Source organism: Erigeron canadensis, chromosome 5 (genome assembly GCF_010389155.1).
Source record: "Erigeron canadensis isolate Cc75 chromosome 5, C_canadensis_v1, whole genome shotgun sequence".
NCBI classification, from domain to species: Eukaryota; Viridiplantae; Streptophyta; class Magnoliopsida; order Asterales; family Asteraceae; genus Erigeron; species Erigeron canadensis.
This window is the reverse complement of record NC_057765.1, coordinates 3,647,381-3,670,260: the sequence shown is the minus strand read 5'-3', so window position 1 is coordinate 3,670,260 and position 22,880 is coordinate 3,647,381. Positions and strand designations below refer to the sequence as shown.

General features: G+C 34.2%; 1 protein-coding gene and 1 long non-coding RNA gene across 2 annotated transcripts; both read left to right on the top strand.

Annotated features, from left to right (window-relative positions):
- The first annotated feature begins 369 nt into the window (after positions 1-369).
- LOC122600368 lies at positions 370-2,676 on the top strand. Its single transcript, XR_006324040.1, has 3 exons — positions 370-447; positions 1,255-1,686; positions 2,645-2,676. It is a non-coding gene; the product is annotated as an uncharacterized LOC122600368 (long non-coding RNA).
- On the top strand, positions 2,674-15,123 carry LOC122600367 (disease resistance protein RUN1-like). Its single transcript, XM_043773075.1, has 12 exons — positions 2,674-3,753; positions 3,904-3,978; positions 4,178-4,399; positions 4,491-5,237; positions 10,135-10,723; positions 10,803-10,900; positions 11,077-11,166; positions 11,271-11,345; positions 14,227-14,355; positions 14,457-14,513; positions 14,597-14,665; positions 14,783-15,123. The coding sequence occupies exons 1-12, from the start codon at positions 2,749-2,751 to the stop codon at positions 14,834-14,836; spliced, it is 3,210 nt and encodes a 1,069-aa protein (XP_043629010.1). The 5' UTR covers positions 2,674-2,748; the 3' UTR covers positions 14,837-15,123.
- The last annotated feature ends 7,757 nt before the right edge of the window (positions 15,124-22,880 follow it).

Sequence of the window (22,880 nt, the reverse complement as noted above, 5' to 3'; positions counted from 1 at the left end):
TCGTCGGGTCCAGGGGCCTTGTCATCACCACAAGAAAAAACGGCCTCTTTAACGAAAATCTATCCACCAATCCACTTAGCCTCATGATCAGACAACTTTGAAATCATGATCAGACGGCCTCTTTTATTTCTATTAACTTCTTGGGTTCTATATTTTTCATTTTATTTAGCGTGATAATATTTTAGTCCTTCACACTTTAACCACTAAATTCTTTTAAAACATTTTATTTTGATCATTAAAGTAACAATGTGTTTTTTTTGTCTAATGGTAACGGTTACCCGCATTGTGTCCGATCGTTATAACATTATTATAATTTATTTTAAATTTTAAATTTCTAAATTGACTAATTCCTGAATTACAGCCCGACCGCCACCGTAAAGAAACCACCGTCCTGAACAACCACTGTTGGAACCTGCCTTCAGTTCTTCCAATTTTTTCTCCATGAAGGTTCTATTTTGATTTCTCTCTTCTTTAATTTCATACCTAAGCTAATATCTTTATGTCTCTCTCTGTGTGTGTATATATATATAACGAATTATATGAAACAGTTCAGTTATCGGTACTCATAAAATAATCCATCAAATTATTTAGTAGATATCCTGATACTGGTAGCGCTTACACCTTTTTATTTATGCTAACGAAATCTGAACCTAGCAACTAATTTGTTTTACTAACATATATAGTCTATATAACCACATGATGTAATGGTATGCAGTTTTTGTGTTTCGACATTCAGTATCGATCATAGGTACATATGCTTCTTTTGTTGAACTTATTCGGTGCGACCTATCAATTCAAATAGTTTGGCAAACATAAGAATTGTATGATTAAATACTAGTGTTTCTGTATTAATACTAGTGTGTTTTGAATTGTTATGTGTTTCTGAATGAAGCTCTAACCGTCAACCAATCACCTCTTAATGAATGATAGTCAAAATAATTATTGTACTAAACTAAACTTCCTCTATTTTTGCAATAGAATAATGTTTTGAAAGACAAAAAATGCTCAAGGTATCAATAGTGGTTCAAAACTTCAAATCTATGACTAGTTAAACTCTTATAAAAAGATTGTTATCTGTCATGTTGTACACCAAGTTGTATTAATAAAATTAGTTGACAAGGCCACCTCTCTGATTGTTTATGAGACCGAAGACTTTTTCGTAGCCTTTAATCATTCATCTAAGCAAAAACTAAATACTTCAATGGCTTCCACTTCTTCCAATACATCTCCAGTTTCTAATAATAATGTTTGCAGATACGACGTCTTTCTAAGTTTTCAAGGCGAAACTCGTTTTACATTTACAGATCAACTCTACAAGGCATTACAAGATGCAGGGCTTATCCCTTTCAAGGATAATGATGACATTGAAAGAGGTGAAGATCTTCAGCCAGAAATCGAGAGAGGAATTAGAGAATCCAGAGCATCAATTGTTGTACTCTCTAAACACTATGCGACTTCTAGATGGTGTCTTGACGAGCTATGCTTAATCCTGGATCAAGCAACTAAGCGAAGGCATTTTGTTTTACCGATTTTTTATCATGTTGACCCTGCACATGTTAGGAATCAAGAGGAGAGTTTTAGAATAAATGTGATACCCAATGATACAAAGTGGACAGAAGATAACGTTGAAAGGTGGAAGGCAGCCCTTAAGAAGGTTGGCAATATGGCTGGCGAAGTTCCTAGTGGGTATGTGTCTACGGTTCCTCTTATATTACACTAGAAAATATCTCCAAAATTAATAATAGTCCGTTATATTTTGAAACTTTGTAACCCCAGAAGTTATATAATGATAATTGGATGATAAATTTGATAATTACTAGATAAAAGCCGATTCGAGATGGCAGATCTCCAGTTTTAAAGTAAAATAACCCTAACTTAATTTAAAAAATGAAAGGGGTAATGGGGAACCCTTAGTATCACAATTGGATACCCATCTACTCATCCCCTATGAGCCATATGATTCTGGCACAATACCTCCATCCTAATCCCCACATGATCTGGGCACCTCGATAGATCAAACCCGCGTTTTTAGAACTTCACATCAGGGCCTAGGCTTCCTTGGTAACGGGTACCTCATAGGAACTGTTTTCCGTGTCAAGCGGGGATTGAACTTAGGACTTTAAGATCACCAAGTGCTTCCCTTACCACTAGGCCATTGGACCCTATTAATTTGTTAAAACAACCACCCGATACAAAATAAATGACCAGGACTATATATATAAAGTCTGCTAAATAACTGCCTCTAAAAAGTAGCTAAAAACTGCTTGTCCTTTACTTATGTTTTCCTGCCAAAGAATGTGTCAAATATTTCAGGAGAAAATTTACTTGATCCTTTTCTGACCCAGTTCCAGCTTTGGAATCCTATCATAACCTCTTTTACTTTCAATAGATATCAAAACAAATTTCTCATTTTTACCCATTTATCTAAAAATCTATTATTCAACTAGTTAGATTAGAGTTATAATTATGATGTAGGTTGTAAATCTATGATACATTTTAACAAAATTACATGTTGAGCCGAATGTATGTTATCCTTTGATTGTTGCATACTTTTTAATAAAACGACTGATAATTTGTATTCACGCATAATATATATAGACTTAAGGGAGCACACTCATGGATTTTTAGAGCTTTGAGCTTGCAGTGTTTTGATGCAGGCCTGAAACAAAGTTTTCTGAAAAAGTTGTTGGCATCATTGAGAAAAGGCTTGATCTCAAAAAATTTTATCACAAAGTCAATCTAGTAGGGATGGATATTTGGCGTAAGGAGATCGATAATTGGTTAGAAAAATCCAGTGCCCAAATACTAGCAGTTTGGGGCATGGGTGGAAATGGTAAGACGACTTTGGCAAGGCACATTGTCTACTCTAATTGGGATGATTTTGGAAGCATCAGCATCTTGGAGGACATTGGTAGTAAATCAACAGAACAATTGCATGAGCTACAACAAAAGCTTCTTACAGACATCTTACAGGGCAAGAAGAGAAAAATCCCTAGTGTTTGGCTAGGTACATGTAAGATTGAAAATGCCCTACAAACAGAAAGGGCGCTCATTGTTCTTGATAACATTGTTGAACCGAGCCACTTGTTTCTCTTACTTGGAGCTGGAATTGAAACACAATCTAAGATTATAATAACAACAAGGGAAAGTAATCCACATAAATGGTTTGATCAGTCTACTTCTTGGAGGTGTCAGGAACTCAAAATGAAATCTCTTGATAGGAATGAATCATTAGAGCTGTTAAGTCTTCACGCTTTTGGGTCGAAAGCTCCGACCGAAGGTTTTGATCATCTTGTAGAGAAGGCACTATGGTATTGTGAAGGAAATCCACTTGCTCTTGAAGTACTGGGCTCCTCACTATCTCGGAATAACAAGCAACTTTGGGAAAGTAGATTGAATTCGTTAGAAAAAGAGCTTCATGCTGGAATTCATAATGTACTCATAGGGAGCTATGAGTCATTGCCACTTGACTCCGACAGAGAATTGTTTTTGCATATTGCTTGTTTCTTTGTTGGGAAAGACAAAGATTATGTAGTGAAGATTTTAGAACCTGATTACTCGGCTTTGTTTGGAATAGAAACTCTCTGTAAAAGCTGCCTTCTTTCTGTTTCACCAAACAACAAAATGATGATGCATAAAATGCTTCAAGAAATGGCAAGAACAATTGTCTATAAAGAGTCACCCAAAAACCCTGCGAAACGTAGCAGAGTTTGGAGAGATAAGGAGTCTCATGATATATTGCAGGAAGGAAAGGTATGATAAGATATTAACTGCATCTTTCTATTTGATCTGTAGTTTGATACAGATAAGGAGTTTTATATATATTGCAGTAACGAAACATAGCACCTTTCGTACCTTCTTAGTTGATCTGTACTTTTATTTGTTTGTCATCTTTCTTTTTAGGGTTCAAAAAAAATCGAAGGTCTGGCTCTTGACATAAAGTTGCTAAATCAAGGAGAAGAGTCGTATGAGTATGAGGTGATAGAGCTGTTAAAAGCTAGCTAGTGTATAATTTTTTCGCACAAAAAATAATAAAAATCCTGGGGGTTAAATGTTCAGTTTTACACATTTTGTATAAGTTGGTGATTTCCCTCATGATACGTTTGTTTTACTTTAGCCTTGATATTTATATTTACTCGATAACTGGGCATCATATTCTTCAATGTTATATTTGCAGTCAGACCTAACCACAGAGTCATTTAAGAAGATGGACAGATTAACATTGCTCCAGCTAAACTTTGTGGATCTCATTGGACCCTATGAGAACTTCTCAAAAAAATTAAGATGGCTATGCTGGATTGGATTCAGTTTACGAGCCATACCCTCCAACTTGTGCATGAAAAACTTAGTGGCTATAGATATGAGCTATAGCTGCTTAGAAGAATTTGAACCGCCTGTGGTAACCTCTTAATTTAGCTAGTTCCATAACTTTTCATAGTTTTTATGTTTACTAGCCCATCCCTCTTATTTTTCATATTATTTTGAAACAGAATCTTCATTCACTCAAGATTTTGAATCTTAGAAGCTCAAAGTTTTTACGGGAAATCCGCAACATCTATCGACTCCGTTATCTTGAGATTTTGATTCTCTGGGATTGTACAAGTCTGACTCACGTAACCCTTGGAGATCTTACTTGTCTTGCTATACTGAATTTAACAGGGTGTAAAAATCTGTGCACGAGGGAGGAAGTAAGCTCATTAGTAAGTCTAGAAGGATCGTCTCTTCATGCCACAGAAAGTACTCAGCAAGCATCCTTTCTTTTGCCAAAGTCATTAGAGCGATTATTCTCCTCTTCATGCAACCTTAGTGACACTGACTATTTTCCTCTTACTTTCAACGACCAACCACTTTTGATATACTTGAATCTAGTCAATGGTCTGTTTGAGTTCTTGCCTAGTTACAATTCTCTTAAACATCTCCGGGTCCTTGATGTCAGTGGTTGCAATGATCTTAAAGAGCTGCGATGTCTTCCAAGTACACTTGCAGAATTGTACATTTATTACTGTAATTCATTGAATATAGTTACTTTTGAGTCGCATCGATTCATTTTGCAAGAATTTGGCTATCAGGGCTGTATCAGTTTGTGTGAAGTGGAAGGCCTTTTCAAATTGATGCCAATAACCAAGCTTGAAGAATCTGATTTGAAACACATGACTTGGCTTAGAGAATATCAAGATCTTAAGGTGTGCTTGGTTGGGGATGCTGAGCTTACCAAAGGCAGGAATTCGTGTGTCCAGGTTCGCCTACTTAACCTAGAGTGAATATAGGGTTTCCATACATCTAAGCTTAGATGTGGAGCCCATCGCATATAAATAATTTAATATTTGTTGTATTATATATATCATAGTTGTTAAGGGCGGGAGGCGCACTCAATGCGCAAAGGTACTATATGTGGCCTAGGCGAGATGCGCAAAAAAAGCGCGGGACTAGAGAAAAAAAGCGCACTTTAAGTAAAACAAAGCAAATGCCATTATTCAACCAATATTCACAAATATTGTTAATTATTTGGTACGAATGATATGTTTATTAGAGTTAATGGGCTAAATTGTAAATTAAAAAAGTATAAGTTCTTGTTTCATGGGCTTTATTGTATTATTGGATAGACAGCCCATTTACCCTAACGTATTATACACACACAAAAAAAAAGAACAAAAGAAAGCGTGATGAAAAACAACAAAGTACTACTTCTTTCTTTCTATCACTCTAGGGTTTTTTGTACGCCTCCACAGTTCCATATCCATATGTCAAATCAACAAGTATCCCCTCCTATACTTTATCATCTTATCTCTACATCTTCTCCTCCTTGATGTCTGGATTCCTTCATATCCAGCCACAACAAGATCTGTAATTCAGACCCATTTACCATTTAAGTTAAAAATGATTCCCCAAAATCTCGCCTAAACTTATGGGCCTTTGGCTTACGGCTCAGATGCGATTAACTGAAAATCCGTTGCGCCTTGGGCCTAGGCGCACAATGCGATCGCTTTTAACAACTATAATATATATATATATATATATATATATAGGGGGGACAATCAAATAAGAACAGTCTTAAAATAAGAACATGGTGAGAACACTTAAAAACTACATTTTGATGCATTAAAAGTCCATAAAACTAACATAGTGCATAACTAATTATCATTATTTAAGTGTTTAATAACACATTGATCCATCGAAATCGAAAAAATCACTTTTTTTGTTGGATGCATCATTTTGATGAATATGCATCCAAGATGGATGCACAAAAGTACAAAACAAAAAACGTGATTTTTTCGATTTTGACGGATCAATGTGTTGTTACACACTTAAATAATGATAATTAGTTATGCACTTAGTTTTATGGACTTTTAATGCATCAAAATGATGTTTTTAAGTGTTCTCACCGTTCTTATTTTAAGACTGTTTTTACCGGAGTGTTACCCTATATAGAAGGACAATCAAATAAGAACAATATATATGTGTATATAGATATGTATATATATAGGTTTTAGGTATAATAAAACAAGTATTTAAGTAAAACAAATAAAACAATAGGTTTCTTTTCACTAAAAATCACCGTGCATCATGAAAATCATCGGGCATCAATTGCTTCGTGAATCTTCGTGCATCAATTTTACCATGATATCAGGGTCAAGATCTTGTCTTATTTATTTTACTTTAATACTTGTTTTACAATACCAAACCCATATATATATATATAGGGATGGGTTAATTTAGGGACATCTTAAATTATGGACCATTAGGGACCATGTAACTTATACATGTGTAAGTTGTGGTGGCGGTGGTCGCTGTCGCCGGAGGATGACGGTGGTGGTTGGAGATTATGGTGGTGGTGATGGTGGTTGTATAACTTACACGTGTAAGTCGTGGTGGCGGTGGTCACCGTTGCCGGAGGATCATGGTGGTGGTCGGAGATGGTGAAAAATGAATGATTGAGATTTGTCCCTAATGGTTCCTAATCTAAGATGTCCCTAAGTTAACTTTTCCCTATATATGATTTAGACCCCAAGATTTATAATTGATTAAAATAATAAGATGTGACGAGTTCCATACCTAACTTTAGGTATGAGACAACCTTATATTCTCATCCCTCCATACACACACAATATATATATATATATATACATATACGTATATATACATATATATATATATATAGGGGTGGGATAAATTAAGTCTAGCTAATTTGAGTCCAAAAAAAGTCCATGTAACTTACACATGCATAAGTTAACTCCGACCACCACCACCACCATCTCCGGCCACCACCATGATCCTCCGGTGATGGCGACCATCTCCGGCGAGACTTACACATGTGTAAATACAACTTACACATGTGTAAGCTAACTTTTCGGCGAGAATCAGGTTCGTTTTCGGGTGGATATGGTACGGGTCAGAGGTCCTCATCCGTTCTAAACTGACCGTCAAGGGACGCATATGGGAATCGTATGGATTTGATGGGCGGTGATCCAAGAGATGGTGTGTAATACCCCAACTAGGCGGAAACATGGGGCATTAATAGAAAAGCTCAGCGTGACATGGAAATTAAGTAGAGGTACTAAATGCATTCAAGGATTTAGTAATCCATACATAATTCAAGTACAAATACAAGTTACAGATCAAATAATGCACAAGGAGCACAACACCATCAATAGTTTACAAAAAAAATAGTCCAAATGATGGCTGACGATCCTAGGCATAACCCATAAACGGGTGCAATGAATCACGGATCCACAAAGTCCAAGCTCAATCCTATCACATGCAATGCAATCATCCATCACATTTTTGATTCACTTGATTACCCGAAAAGCGTACTAAAAAGCGTCAACATAAAGTTGGTGAGTTCGTAGGTTTTGACTATAAGAACCAAGTGTCGGGATAACAACCGTTTAACCTTGATACGAACATATTTAGATCATTAAATGATCATAAAACCTTGATTTGGATCGATAAACGATCACACACCTTGAAACCTTGATTGGGTCATTAAATGATCTCATAATTGGGATCGTTAAACGATCACCAAGCCTTGAAACCTTGATTGGATCATTTAATGAACCTCATAACCTTGATACGAACATATACAATCACACAACCTTGATTCACAATCCAAACGAGCACATAACCTTGATAAACTAGCCAAACAATCATACGACCTTGATTCACAAAGCAAACAAACACATAACCTTGATAACTAGCCAAACATTCATACAACCTCAATTCACAAAACAAACAAACACATAACCTTGATAAAATAGCCAATCATTCATGCAACCTTGATTCACAATTAAACGAACACATAACGATCAACAAAACGAGTAAACATGTTGTACACTTTCCACCCCAAAATCATATAGAGAAAAGGGGCTACGAATTCACCTTAGCTTTAGAAGTTAGAATGAGCTTAAGCGGGTGAGCGGGGAGCACAACAATCACAAACCTATTACATCAACATCTTATCGTCACATTATATCCTATACTATGCCACCACCCCAAGAATGGTTTATAAGATGGATTTAGAACACAAAATATCCAAAATTAGCAAATATGTGGCACGCAGGAAATGCATGTGGCACACATTTGGCTTTTTCAGATTCTTGGGCAAATATGTGGCGCATATTTGACTCTGTTGAGACTTTACACAAAAATTGTGGCACATATTTAGCTATTTCGGATTTTTGTCAATTATGTGGCACATGCACACATGCATGTGGCACATATTTGACCCTGTTCGGAATTTACACAAAAACTGTGGCACATGCATACCCAATGTGCCACACCTGGGCATGTTCTTGCTCAAAACGGGTTTTGACACTAAAATTGACCAAAAACTCATTTTTCAAGCTTGAATAGGCGAAATTGAACATAGACAAACATAACCCACTATATAAATTCGATTGATAACACCAAACCTTGCTCAAATCGATCCTTAACCCATTTCAACCCTAATGGAACCCTAGTTTGACCCAAATTCATTTTTGACTTGATTCTTGACCCAAAAACACTTGAATATGACTAGAAACATGATTATAAACATGAAATGGTGAATATGAGATAGTTTTACTTACCAAATCTTCCACCAAAGCTCAAACCCGAATTTTTGACCTGATTTGAATGGATTCTTGCACTTTAAAGCCCCAAATTTTGATATGTTGATAAAATGATGATGATGATGAAAAACCCTAACCAAATCTTGCTTGAAACATTTAATTTGATGTATTAAATTTAGAGAGGGAGAAAGAGAAGTAAGAAAACTCTTGCATTTAAGAGTGTGAGAGAGAAAGAGTTAAGGGAATTGAGTGAATGGGAGGATGGGTAGGGTGTAAGGGGATAAGGTTGGGTTTGGGTCATGGGTTTAGGATATGGGTTGACCCATGGATAATCTTTACACCATACTAACTAATTCCACCATAAAATAAATCTTGAACCTTTCATTAAATTACTAACTAAACGACTTATCAACCTTGACTAGTCCTTGAACATAATTTACTCGTGAGATTATTAATCCACATAAACACCTTGAACACGATTATAACGCAAGAAATTTGATCATGCAACACTTAATTAATACGAATTACGTCACAAGTACACATACTTAACGGGTCAACTAAAGTCAAATTTTTACAAATGTTACATGGTGACGGTTTGCTACAGTACGGGCAAAGCCCTTGATGCCGGCGTTGTGGTCGGGGTGGTCGGACGTGATGGTGGCTGGTGGTGGTTGTCAAAAATTATGATTCGGAGCGGGCTTCGCCCTTAAGGATATTCATAAACCAAAGCTGGTGGGGGTGATAATAGGTCATTGAGGGTGATAAGTCATAGTGTGATAGGTGATAGGGGGTGACCGGTGATGGGTGATCTACTTAACGGGCTCCGCCCTTAGCCGCTATGGCTCCGCCATAGACTGACGGGCTCCGCCTTTAACCTTCATTGTTGTGTACATAAGTTGTACTTGCACATGTGTAAGTTGTACTTACATATGTGTAAGTCTTGCCGGAGATGGTCGACGTCGCCGGATGATCATGGTGGTGGTGGTGGTTCATTTCATCTTTCCCCTATATATATATATATATATAACCCATGCATAAACCCCCGCCAACACATGACTGACTGGAATCTTCTGATTTTGTGGCACAGATGTTGTATGAATATAATATAATGAGCACATCTCTGCCAAACATAAAGAATTCAAATATGATGACAGATACTGATTACATGTATACATCCCAATCAACGTTATTGTCTTTTAAAGTGCCTACATGCACCGAGCACAGGAGGCTCGAAGGATTAATCATAACTTTTCAATATACAACACACGGTGAAGATTGGGTATGGTTTGCTAAACTCAGTACGCCCAGAGGTGTTAACTTGATGTACAACCCCAGAGTCTTTGGCAAACCTGATGAAGTTGGTATTTGGTCAAGCTATTGGCCAATTGGGAAAGCATTACAAATTGAAGAGACGGTTAATGTGTCTATCGTTGTGATCAAGGGTCTTCTAGATATACATTGGTGCGGTTCAAATCTTGTGTACACTGATGAAGCAGAAAATGAAACCTTGCAAGAGAAACAATGTGTAGCAATTCTTGGAGAAGATGTTTCTGAATTTCAACTTAGCACAGGGGCTTACTATCTTTGTCGACGTGATTACTTTGAGTTAATGGAGGCTGGAAAACTCAATGCTGATTGGTTCAGGATTTTAGTTGATGATAAAATCAACTATTCAGGTATGTGCTTCCTGTTAAGCTAATGTTGGGTTTTCTTTGAAATTACACTTTAAAAAGAGGAAGTTTATAACTGTAACAGAGGTAGGAGGATGGAGATTGACTGGTAAACCGGAGCTACCGTATCAATCATATACAGAAGTGAAGACTGTTAGATGCATCATGTATGGTCCTGAAATGGTAAGTCTGCTGTGTAATATTTTTTCTTATGCATGGATTAATTACCTGGAATGGTAACCTAACTGAACCATTATAATATGGTTTAGTCTTATGACTTTTTATTTTGGTGATTTTAGCGTGTATGATAGTAAAGCTTCTATAACTTCTCTCTCATTTTTGTTGTAAAAACAAAACAGGAGGGAATTTACAAGATTGCAGAGTTATCAAAATCATCTCTTGTAGACAAAACTATGGAATCATCTGAACTTAGTAAAGCAATACCATGGGTAATCAATTATATATGTATTTAGTAAATACAAAAACAGTTTAACCTTTCTTTGTGTAAGATTTTAGCTCCATTCACTCATCCCAAAAACGTTACAATCTTCAGGACTTGTTCATCAATGAAACCATGGCATCTACCTCAAGCTCACTCATTGACGAAATTGAATATTGCGAGTTGCAGGTAATCCAATAGTATACTTGTTATAAACAAAACAAGAATGCTTGAATAAAGGAATTGAAAATGGGCACCCCTTACCACTAGATCAAGAAGCCACTTGTGTTATTATTTTGCCTATCTTTAATCTTTAATATACAATAAAAGAGAAACCTTAATTCATTAGAAAAGTTTTAACCTTTACATGAAGTTCAAGTTTTATTTTGAGCCATTAGATCAAAATGATGTCATATACCTTTTTTTTAACACTCTTAGTTTTATTTTTAATTTGATAATTTCAAATATGGTCATTAATTATGGAAAGTAACCCCTGCATTATGTGTCACGCTCTTTCACTTAAAGGCTCTAAGCTATGAAAGAGGCTAATTATAGAAAGTAACTAGTTTGATGGTTTAATTATGGGAAATAATTTCTAAGTTTCATATTAGCTTTTCTAAATGCACCTTTTTTTTCTTTATAATATTTCCTTTTGTTTTATGACTTTATATAATTTTTTTTTTATCATATAACATAATAAATATTTAGGTTTACATCGTTAATATCTTATGATATTTAAATAAAAATATTATTGATATGTATATGGTGCCTAGAATAATTAAAAAATTAAAGATTGTAAAAATGAAGGCATCACCATTTTTCTAACATCTTTTATTTATGTTTGTTTAATTACGATATTATAAAAATTTAACATGTCATTAATTATATAATTTTTACCCGCGTATTACGCGGAATAATTATCTAGTTTAATACATATATCTTTCCAATATTGTTTTTATGTTTAATTAATTACAAAAGAGTCTGGTTTTTCTTTCGGGTCTAGTCCAACCATCTTTGTCACCAAGACCATCATTTGTGTCTGTGCCACCATCATATTAATAACGAGCTCTTCCTCAACATATGGTGGTGGTGGTTTGGTATCTGCTTTCTTGGTCTGGTCGCTATATGCAAAGTATAACAACCCTTCCATGTTGATTCTTGCTTTTAAATCGATCGCCACTTGCACTTGTTTTTCCCTGGATCAAGCCGGCTCTCGTACTTTGGACCAACCTATGACCGAACAAAAAAGAATTCGTCGCCCTCACACCGGGAAAGAGGTTATGATAGCAAGCCCCTCTCGATAGCCTCCGGGACAAGGAGGCGGCGATCGACCATCCACTCAAGATTTGTATTGACCAATTGATCTTCGCCACCTGCGAGTTCACTAAGTAGACTTGCTCTACCCAGGGGAAACAAAGGCCGAAACTCTTCCTACCAAAAACAAGTGACCCACTTCTCATCCTAGGAGTTAACGGGTATGAAATAGTCTTAATTAACTTGCTCTGATACCAATTGTTGGAATTGATCTTGTTATGATGAACAAATCACAGGCACGAATGAATGAATAAACTTCCTATATTATTGATACTTGCAATATCTTGTTCATAAAATATATACTCCATTGACCCCTATTTGTACATACCGAAAGGACACCATGAAAGGGTGTGTTGTTTCACTAAAACTCCCTATTCCCCTAATAACTAACACTAACCGCCCACACCCCTCAAATCAGTGCGTCCCTTCCTTTTCTTGTGTCTCTTGCCAGGAGTCGTACCCTTTTATTTTATTACATAATACATACTAAACTTTTTAGCTTGATATATTTAAACCAAAGTTTTGGTTTAACTTTCGATATTTTTGTAATGCTTTTTGAGCCACTCGATATTCATCCTTCTTTATCACTGCATTGTGGGAGAATTCATACAGTGAATGTTATATCTAAATAGCAAATCGAATAAATCAACCTCAAAAAACACATTCCACTTCACATCAGCCCGCTTGACTTATAAGCATGTTGTCCACAAACGTCTTTTTTCACCATTGGCATGCTTGTCAACATCTGGATTCTGTGTTGTTTTTGTTCTTCCAAAGCATAAAAATCTTTCATCCTCAAATCTTCCATCACTATTCTATTCTCTAGCTGACCATCATGTCACTCATTGCTAAATACTTTGTATTGATCTTTGTTGGTTTTTTTTTTTTTTGTAAAAATTGATATGCTTTTCCTTCCAGATACCGTTATCTCAGAGTCCAGCTGCTTTTCCTTCACATTCCAATTCTCCTCTTTGTTTCTGAATAATTTTCCTTCATTAATAATTTTGGAGGTTGGGGACTCTTCTGTTGTCATATTTGGAAATAGTTCAGTATTTGAAGCACTATAAGCTTCTTCAAGGTGTATTGAGATGATCAAAGATATCTTGATTATACCCTTCATTTTCCAGCATGTTTTTAAACCCGTCAAAACTTCGTGGATCTTGTTCCTTTTTAGCACTAGAGGTTCCTTCTAATTCAACCTAAACTTCCTTCTCGATCTCAACTTCTTTAACCATTTTCATTTCATCTTCTATCTCTGTCTTCATCATCAATTCATCCAGTTCACCGGCTTTCATCAAAAATCAGACTCAGAATCGATCTCGATTACTTCAACAATTTTCTTTTCAGCATCAATAGTCTCTTGTTCTGTTTCAGTTTTATCATTTCTATCAAGCACTTCATCACTTCCAACTTCCGTTTAATGAATTTCTTCTCGTAATCTATCAAATATACTTCTTCTGGTCTAATCATGTTGAAGATGTACGGACGAGGATCACGATTACTAAAATCATCATCACTCATCATCATCATCATCATCATCATCATGTCTAAGACAAATCGTCCACATACTTTTAATGAATCAACAATATTAACTGATCGGTTTCTAAAAAGAATCTGGTGAAACTGACCAAACAAGTTTATCTGAAGATCAGGCTAAAATGGTGATGTTTTCATAGTTTTGATGATAGTTGCTAAGGTTGTAATTGATTCGAGTAAATTTAGTCTGAATTTGACCATTGAGTATCTTGATGAACAGAATGATGAACAAACGAGTTCAAGAGAGATGTCTGCAATGGAAAAACCGTTACAGTTTCAAGATGATGTGCCATTAAGAAGCAGGGATAAAAGGGGTTTTGTTACTCGTCCAAGAAGCATTGCAGAACGGGTTAATTTTATTAAACACTTAAGTTCTCATCTATCAATTCTTTCCTTGTACCAAAAAGATAAAGATTGTGTGTTTTTTATTTTGTTGTATTCATCTAATAGGTAAGGCGATTACGAATAAGTCAAGCAATGAGGAGGCTACAAGATTTTTTCCCCAATGTAAAATTATTGTTCTTTCAATTCTCATATATCTGTAAGATACTAAGTTGCAAAATTAAGGTCTCCGGTTTGGATATTTGCAGCAAACAAGCACAGCAGACATGTTGGATATGGTTGTGGATTATATCAAAGAACTTCAGAAAGAAGTCGAGGTATTTCCTATTTTCCTTGTGAGAAACAACTAAACAAGTCACTAATATATGATATAGCATACAGTATATACTCCTGTATTATATCACTTATATTGTTTTTTTTTATGCAACATTCAGACACTTTCAGATTGTTATGCTAAGTGTACATGTCCACATAAGCAGAAACTGTAAGACAAGAGTAACTAAAGGTATGTCGCTTCTGTATATGATATACAATGGAAATAGCCCGAGAAGAAGAAGAAACTTGTTTAGTGAATGAGTCAGGGTAACAAAAAAGCTACATATGTTATGTATAATGTAAAATCTATCCAATTCTATAGTCATTGTAAGGTACAAGTAGCCAAGATAGTTTATAAGAATAATATCAAAAGACCACCATGCATGTAAAATTGTAAATGATATGTCATGTATGTATCCTGATCCATTTTGTGCTGCTTGTATCTACGTTACTACAAATATCTCGTTTGGGTATCATAAATGCCATTATTGAATTTAAAATATATCAAATTTGCCCAAATGATTAAATTAATTGAAATAACTTATTAAAATTATAACACCCCATAATTTTAAGGTATTATAATAATGGTTATAATAATACTATTATTATTATAAAATGATTATGTTATTGTTTTAGAAATGATGGGTGACTATGCATACGACCGAGACCTAAATATTTTAAGTTAGGAGACTTGTGTTCTAGGGTGACAAGTTAATTTAAACGATTGAGATTAGAAAGACTAGGAGTGTAAATACCCGACTAACTAAATGATGAATATATACATATCTATACTCATAGTTATCTATATTTATATCTATTATATTATTATTTTTTTCAACGGCATAAGATTTATTGATAAAAATAACTATTATTTATATATCTATTATTATTATTATTATTTTCATTCCCATATTACTAGAAAGAAGCAGATCGAGAGAGAAAGCAGAGAGAGAAGCCGTGAGGAAGGGGAAGAAGAAAAAGGAAGATTAGTTTAACCCTAATTTATGTGTTTATTATATTCTATATCAATTCAAGGTAAGATTTCTTGAGTATAATTCTTATACCTAATTACGGATTATAAAGACTAGCATGGTATTCATGCAATGCGACGGTGATGACAGTGACGACGGTCTAATGGTGACGGCGATTGGTAGTAATAGTGGTGACGGTGGTGGCAACGTCGAATGATGTAGATTGATTTAAATGTAATTTATGTAAAAGTGATAATGGAGATATTTTAAAAGATAAAGATTTAACGGGTAATATTAGCTCATTAAGGACAATTAAGTAATTTGTTATAAGTAGTAAAGAAGGAGTCATTAAGGGTAATTGGTTATTTCCAAACTCTTCTTTTTATAATTTTTCAACATGATGACATAATTTTTATAGTGTAGTAAAGATAATTAAAAGAAACGGTTGGAGGATGAAATTAGATGATATAAGATATGGGTTTTGTTTTTAGGGATAATGGCACCGGAGTGTAGCCAACTATGACCAAAAGGTTATGTAATGTAACCAACTACTCGATTAGCTATCTAGTGTAACCACCTTTGTTTTTTGAGTTATGTCATGTAAGTTACCGGCTACTTCAAGTTTCCATCCGGTTAAGCCAAAAATAAAGTTAGGGATAATGACACCAGAATGTAACCAACTATGAAAAAAAGGTTATGTTGTGTAACCAACTATGACTAAAAGGTTATGTAATGTAGTGAACTACTTGACTAGCTATGTAGTATAACCACCTTGTAATTTCACTAACAAAAATGAAGTTATATGATTATACATTTATTTTGCTTCTTTAATTTTTTTTCATTTTATCATACGACTATGAAACACAACCCAAAATGAGAATGTAAAACCAAATATATTAACCCACCCCATTTATTATATCATTATCAATCAATATATCTTCTTCTATATGATCACTATATATCTATATCTATATAAATCTCTCCTTTGTCGTCGTAGACAAATGGTTTCACCACGCCGATTCATTCTATAATATTAATCACCGCACTATACCATGATCAAATACCTCAATGGGTTTGCTTTATTGGATTCCACAACTATTGTTAAAGATTTGAATGGCAATGGCTTAACAAAGGATGCAAAAGCTAAAAAAAAAAAGTCTGATCATGTTGCCAGAATCTGCTGCTGTTCTTTACCAGTCGCCGAAATCTGCTGATGTTCTTCAAAAATAAAAATGATAACCGACAACTTGTTTTCCATCCGGTTGCTTACATTACATAACCCAACAAATAAAGGTGGTTACACTACATAGCTAGTTGATTAGCTGGTTACATTACATAACCTTTTGGTCATAGTTGGTTACACTCCGGTGCCATTATCCCATAAAAATAAAAGTGGTAACCGGCAACTTGTTTTGTATCCGGTTGCTTACATTGCATAACCCAAAAAACAAAGTTGGTTACACTACATAGCTAGTCGAGTAGTTGGTTACATTACATAACCTTTTGGCCATAGTTGGTTATATTCTCGTGCCATTATCCCTTGTTTTTATGCTGTTATTATACTCATAAGAACCATTAATTTCAATTTTTAAAGGATTATTTATAAAAAAAATTAGTCTTTGTTATATATTATGATTATGGTAATGGTGGAAAATGAGGATTTGATGATTAGGTGATGATTTTGAGTAACATAAAAAGTGGGTTATTGTTATTTGAGGTTCTAATTATAATGAACATAGAACGTGTTGTTGTTTATATCAAGTAGAGATTGGGGTGAAATTTTATTATAGTTAGTTTGGAAAAGATGAATTCTTGCGAAGTAAAAATAACCCATAATTTTATTAGCTTAAAGGAGTTAATTTGATGTTATTAGCACGAAGATAGTAAGGTTGTAGTTCAAGAATCCATATGGAGAATTGTAGATAAAATTAATAGTAATTAATAGTAATATGTGAATAGTTGACTTAAAAGTCAAACTGGTTAAGTTGATTGAGAAAAGTTGTTAACATGTTTATATTGAAAATTATATGCGCTAATGTATATATGACAAGTTGGAAGCAATTTTGGTGATCATTGCTATTGTTCGTAAAAGATGAGTAATATAGACAGGTTGGATAACTATATAATCCCGATGTGTCATATACATGAGACAGTTAAATTAGGACTATGACCACCGAGGTATCATATAGTAATATAATAGTTATGTTATAGTTGTTGTGACTAACCGTAATAGTTGTTTGTATCATAGGGATATTCTAGCTTTATCGCTAGATTTCAGTTGTTATGCATTTCATATGCACGGATCCGTTGCAAGATAGGAGTTGTAAATCCCTATGTTTGTCATGGTTAAAATGTTGTTAAGTTGCTTGTTTGATGCTTATATTCTTCACTAAGTTTTGTGCTTATTTTTTAGTTGTTTTATTCTAATAGGTGCTAACTGGTCGATGTTAAAAAAGATCAAAGAAAAAGAAAAGGATCCAAGAAAGCTTATGTGAATTTACTTCGAATGTATATGTTTCAAAAATAAAATAAAATTTAAGGCATTTCTAAAAATTATTTTTGCGAAAAGAATACTGAAATTTCATTGACATTGATAGAAAGAAAAGTCCTTTGTTGATTTTCCTTTTTTTTTTTTACTAAACCGTTTTATCTTATGATTTTTCCTTTTTCGTGTCAAACTGAATTAAAATATGCATATGCATTTTATTTAAGGGTCTTAAATATTAAGAGAGAGTTACGTGTGTGAATGACTACAAATAAAAATGGTGAGGTTTTTTTATAAAGGGTAATTTAGACATTCTCCCCAGATAGGGGGCTATTCTTTTTATCTTAATACTCCTTCCGTCCCATATTAAGTGTCCTAATTTGACTTTTTGAGTCTTTTTTCAACTTTGACCGTAAATATTTTTGTTTGTGTTATATAACACTTTATATAACATATATGATTTGATTGAGTTTTAATAGTACTTTTCATTGATATAACTTTCATTAACTAATATATAACACAAACAAAGATATCTACGGTCAAAATCAGAAAAAAAGACTTGACCAATCAAAATAAGACAATTAAAATGGGACGGAGGAACTATATATATTATTATATATACATACTATAAGACTGTTGAACTAATGACTTATTAACCAATCAAATCCCTCAATTTTATCAAATTGACTATCGCTTATGTCATTATTTAGATTAACTATAAATTACGAATCTTAATAATTATTATCCAAATATATTATCATATTAGTATTTATATTAATTTGTAGAAAAAGTCCCTTTAATTTATATTTTTTTGTTTTCCATCAATAATTTACACTTTTTAGCCGTGAATGTTTAATTTATATTTATTTTTAACTGTCAACCTGAGAAGATTTTTTAGAATTTTTTTTTAAAGTTACAAAAAGTATTTATATTTAATTTTTTAATGTTATAATTGCTACTCAAATAAAGAGTCCTAATTGTTATCAAAGAATATGAAAAAATCCTAATTGTTATCTAATTATCACTTATTCATGTTATGGGCCCGTATCATGATCAAATACATACATAATATTTTTGCACATTTAGTTGAGGCCATATAGCTGGTATAGATTTTAGACTCGTGTGCAACACTAGACACGGGGTTTCTAAAACTTTTAATCATTTAATTAATTAAAAAAAAATTCAACATATGGAATATTGTCTACAAAAATTATTTCAAAATCTAATAATTTATTAACCAATCAAATCGCTCAATTTCACCAAATTGACTTTTGTTTATGTCATCATTTAATTTAGTTATAAATTAAAAATCCTAATAATATCATCATCCAAATATATATTTTTTTAGAACAACAGTGGTGATTGGACTCGACGGCAATGCCTCTTCATCGTCCGATAGAGATCGACCACATCACCAACACGGTCAATTTGAGGGCATGACTGGCGGTGTAAGCCCCACTACCTTTCTGGAGGAAACCAACTAAATGCTAGAGAAAACCCACATTCCTTACCTCATTGGCAAGGACTTCCTAATATGCATTTCAAAGGTTTCGAACCCATGACCAACACTTAACTGAAAGACATAAGGGGCATTAAATGTTCAGTTGGGCTAAATCCCAATGACTAAATATATTATTATATTAGTATTTATATTAATATTTATAGAAAAAATCTCATTAGTTTATACGTATTCTTTTAAAAACACGATTTACAACAGATGGCTACTTCAACAATAAATCCAAATCAACATGACATCCATTCAAGATTCATTTTATCTCTCAATAAAAAAGATATAAATTTCCTCCTTTTTTATATATTAGTTTTGCGTATTAATAACAATTGTCACTCAAATCAAGAGTCCTAATTGTTATCAAAGAATATGAAAAAAAATCCTAATTGTTATCTAATTACCATAAAACATGTGATTGAAAATAGACCTATTCATGTTATGGGTCCACATCATGATCAAATACATATACTTGAATGTCAAGTACAAGATCATAAGTATGTATATATTTTAATTCTTAATTATCTTTCAAAATAATATCATTTTATGAGTACAACTGGTTTTAAAAAATTTTATAATAGAGAAATTATTGTAGCATGTGCCTTGTGTAATGACTACGACAAACAATTGCATAAATATGTGTAACATCCCAAACTTTTCGTGTTTGACTATTTGACTTTCCGTTAGTTAACGTTAGGTCATTAAGTTCATGTGTCTTATATGTGATCATGTGATTAAATGTTTATATGTTTAATGTGATATGACTAACGTGATGTTTAATGAAAGTAATTTAAGTAGGACGATGTAATGAAGTGCTTGTTAGTGTGTTAAGTCTCCCGGTGAGTGAGTTAGGTTAAGAACGTTAAGTTTAGAAGTTGAGGGGTCCTAAGTGTAACTTAATGAGTGGATGGCCAGGGGTTAATGAGCAATTAGGCAGCCCTAATTGTCACAAAACTTCTGGAATGTGTGTGTGAAGAACCCTAACCGATCCTCTCTCCCTCCCAAAGCAATCCATCATCAAAAACTCTTCGTTCCTAGGTGTTTTGTTCAAGTTTTGTTTAGATCTTGAATCCCCTAAGTCATTTACAGGTATTATAGGTAATTTTCTTTTTGAAATCTGATTATTAAAGTCATAGGTAGGTATTCAACCCAAGCCATGGGGTGTCGGTTAGGTTAATTGATTAAACGGTTACCGATTTCATGTTATTCGGGTGATTCAATGATTGATTTATGTTGTAAAGGATTAAAGGATTGATTGATGGATTAAAGTCATTAAAAGTGTTGTCAAAAAGGTCAATTTTGTGTCTCCAGGTCGGGCCAAAGGTTTGAGATCGAATAGTAATCGTTTAGAGCAAGTTTGGAATTTAGTTTGCTGGTCGACACCCCAGGTGCGACGCACCAAATGGGTGGTGCGACGCACCACAACCCAGTTTTGAAAAATTGATTTTCGTTTGAAGCCCGATATGCGACGCACCAAGGGCAGGTGCGCCGCACCTGCAACTGACCTGACTTTCTGTTTGAAAAATGCGACGCACCTGTTGCCAAATTTCACAAAATACTTTGTTTAGCTTATATTTCGATCTTATACTCGTTCTAGGTTGTCGGGAGCACTTAGCAAGCACATTAAGATACTCTTAACTTGTTGGTAAGCTGTATCAAGGTAAGATACACTACTTTGACACGTTGAGGGTTCAACAAAAGATGGTTTTCATATATTAACTTCCATTTGATATATTGATCGTTTATGGGTATTCGGGATACATGGGAGGTGACATGGGATATATAAATGACCTTTGAGGCCTGATATGCAGTCCCTATAATATGAAATGATGTTATATGAAATGAAATGAAATGGTATGCTATGTTTTGAGATGTATTGTATTATGCATGTTTGTATGGCTTGTTCATCTAGTTCACTAGACTCTTTAAGTTGTCATGTCACGTGCACGTTTAAGGGCCCAAACGTAAAAGATGTATATGTGCTAGTTGTTTAGGTTGTGTAAACACCTAAACCATATGATATGTAAAAAATCGAGCTCGTAATCTAGATGTGAAAGTGTTAAGCTTAACCCGTACTTGCCCTTGCCCGGCGGGTGCGTAGATGTGGTTGCTTGGGTGGCTCCTTGCAACATGGTCAAAGATGTGAAGAGTAATACGGGAGGTCTGACCCGCCCCATTTGTCATTGAACATACGGATTACTCCTGGATTGGCTTGCCATTCCTTAACGACATTGATGGACAGCCGTAAGGTTAATCTATCTAGTCGGGTGTGACTTATGTTATACTTAAAAGATGTTTAGATGTGATATGTGAAGATGTTAACTATGACTAGGCACCTTTAGGATAATTTATCCTTAATGAAAGATGATATATGCCAAGATGTGACGTTATGAGATGATATGTGCCTTAATGATGTAATACGACTTTTATATAATGTTTTAATTGGACAAATGCTTTCTAAACCTTGTGTATTCTTACTTAGCTAATTCGTTAGCTAACACTTGTTTTCCTGAAATGTGTTGCTCCCTCAGGTTTAGCAATCTTATGATCGTTGATGAATAAAGAGCGAGGCATGGGTAGATAGCATTTGAAGATGACTATAGTTTACCCATAGTGGCCGCTCCTTTTAGACATTTGAACTATGTTTTGCTATTTAAGACTTGTAAAGACTTTGTTATCGGTTGTTTAATGTTGGGCAACCGATGGATTTTCATTTAGACTTGTTTCAATGATATGGCAAGTAACACCCTTTAATGTAAACCAAACTGAATTTATTGGTTTGGACTTTTAAATGTTTGTTCCGCTTTCTTTGATACCGTTAGGTGAAAGTTTATGGAAATCCATGTTTATAAATGATGGGTGTTACAATATGTCTCAGCTAATAATGATAATGACAAACATGTGATTATTGTGTTACAACTTGTAAAGTATAACACTTGGAACCGTATATCTTCAAAATTATAAGCTTTTATGACTTAAATGTATAAAGATTTAATATTGATAATATCGTAAATCTCGTGTCCAGTGTTGGACACAGGTCTAAAATCTAGTTATGTAGTATAGAAGTATAGATAAGGGGAATGATTAATCTCCCTTAAAGAATTAGCTAAAAACCTTCCTAACTACTAGATGAAGACATGCGACAAAATCAGGGGATAAAATTAAAAAAGAAAATTAGTTGATACCACATACCATCTTTTTATAATTTTAAGAGGATTTTTAGGTTATTTTTTAAGAGGATTTATCATTTTCCA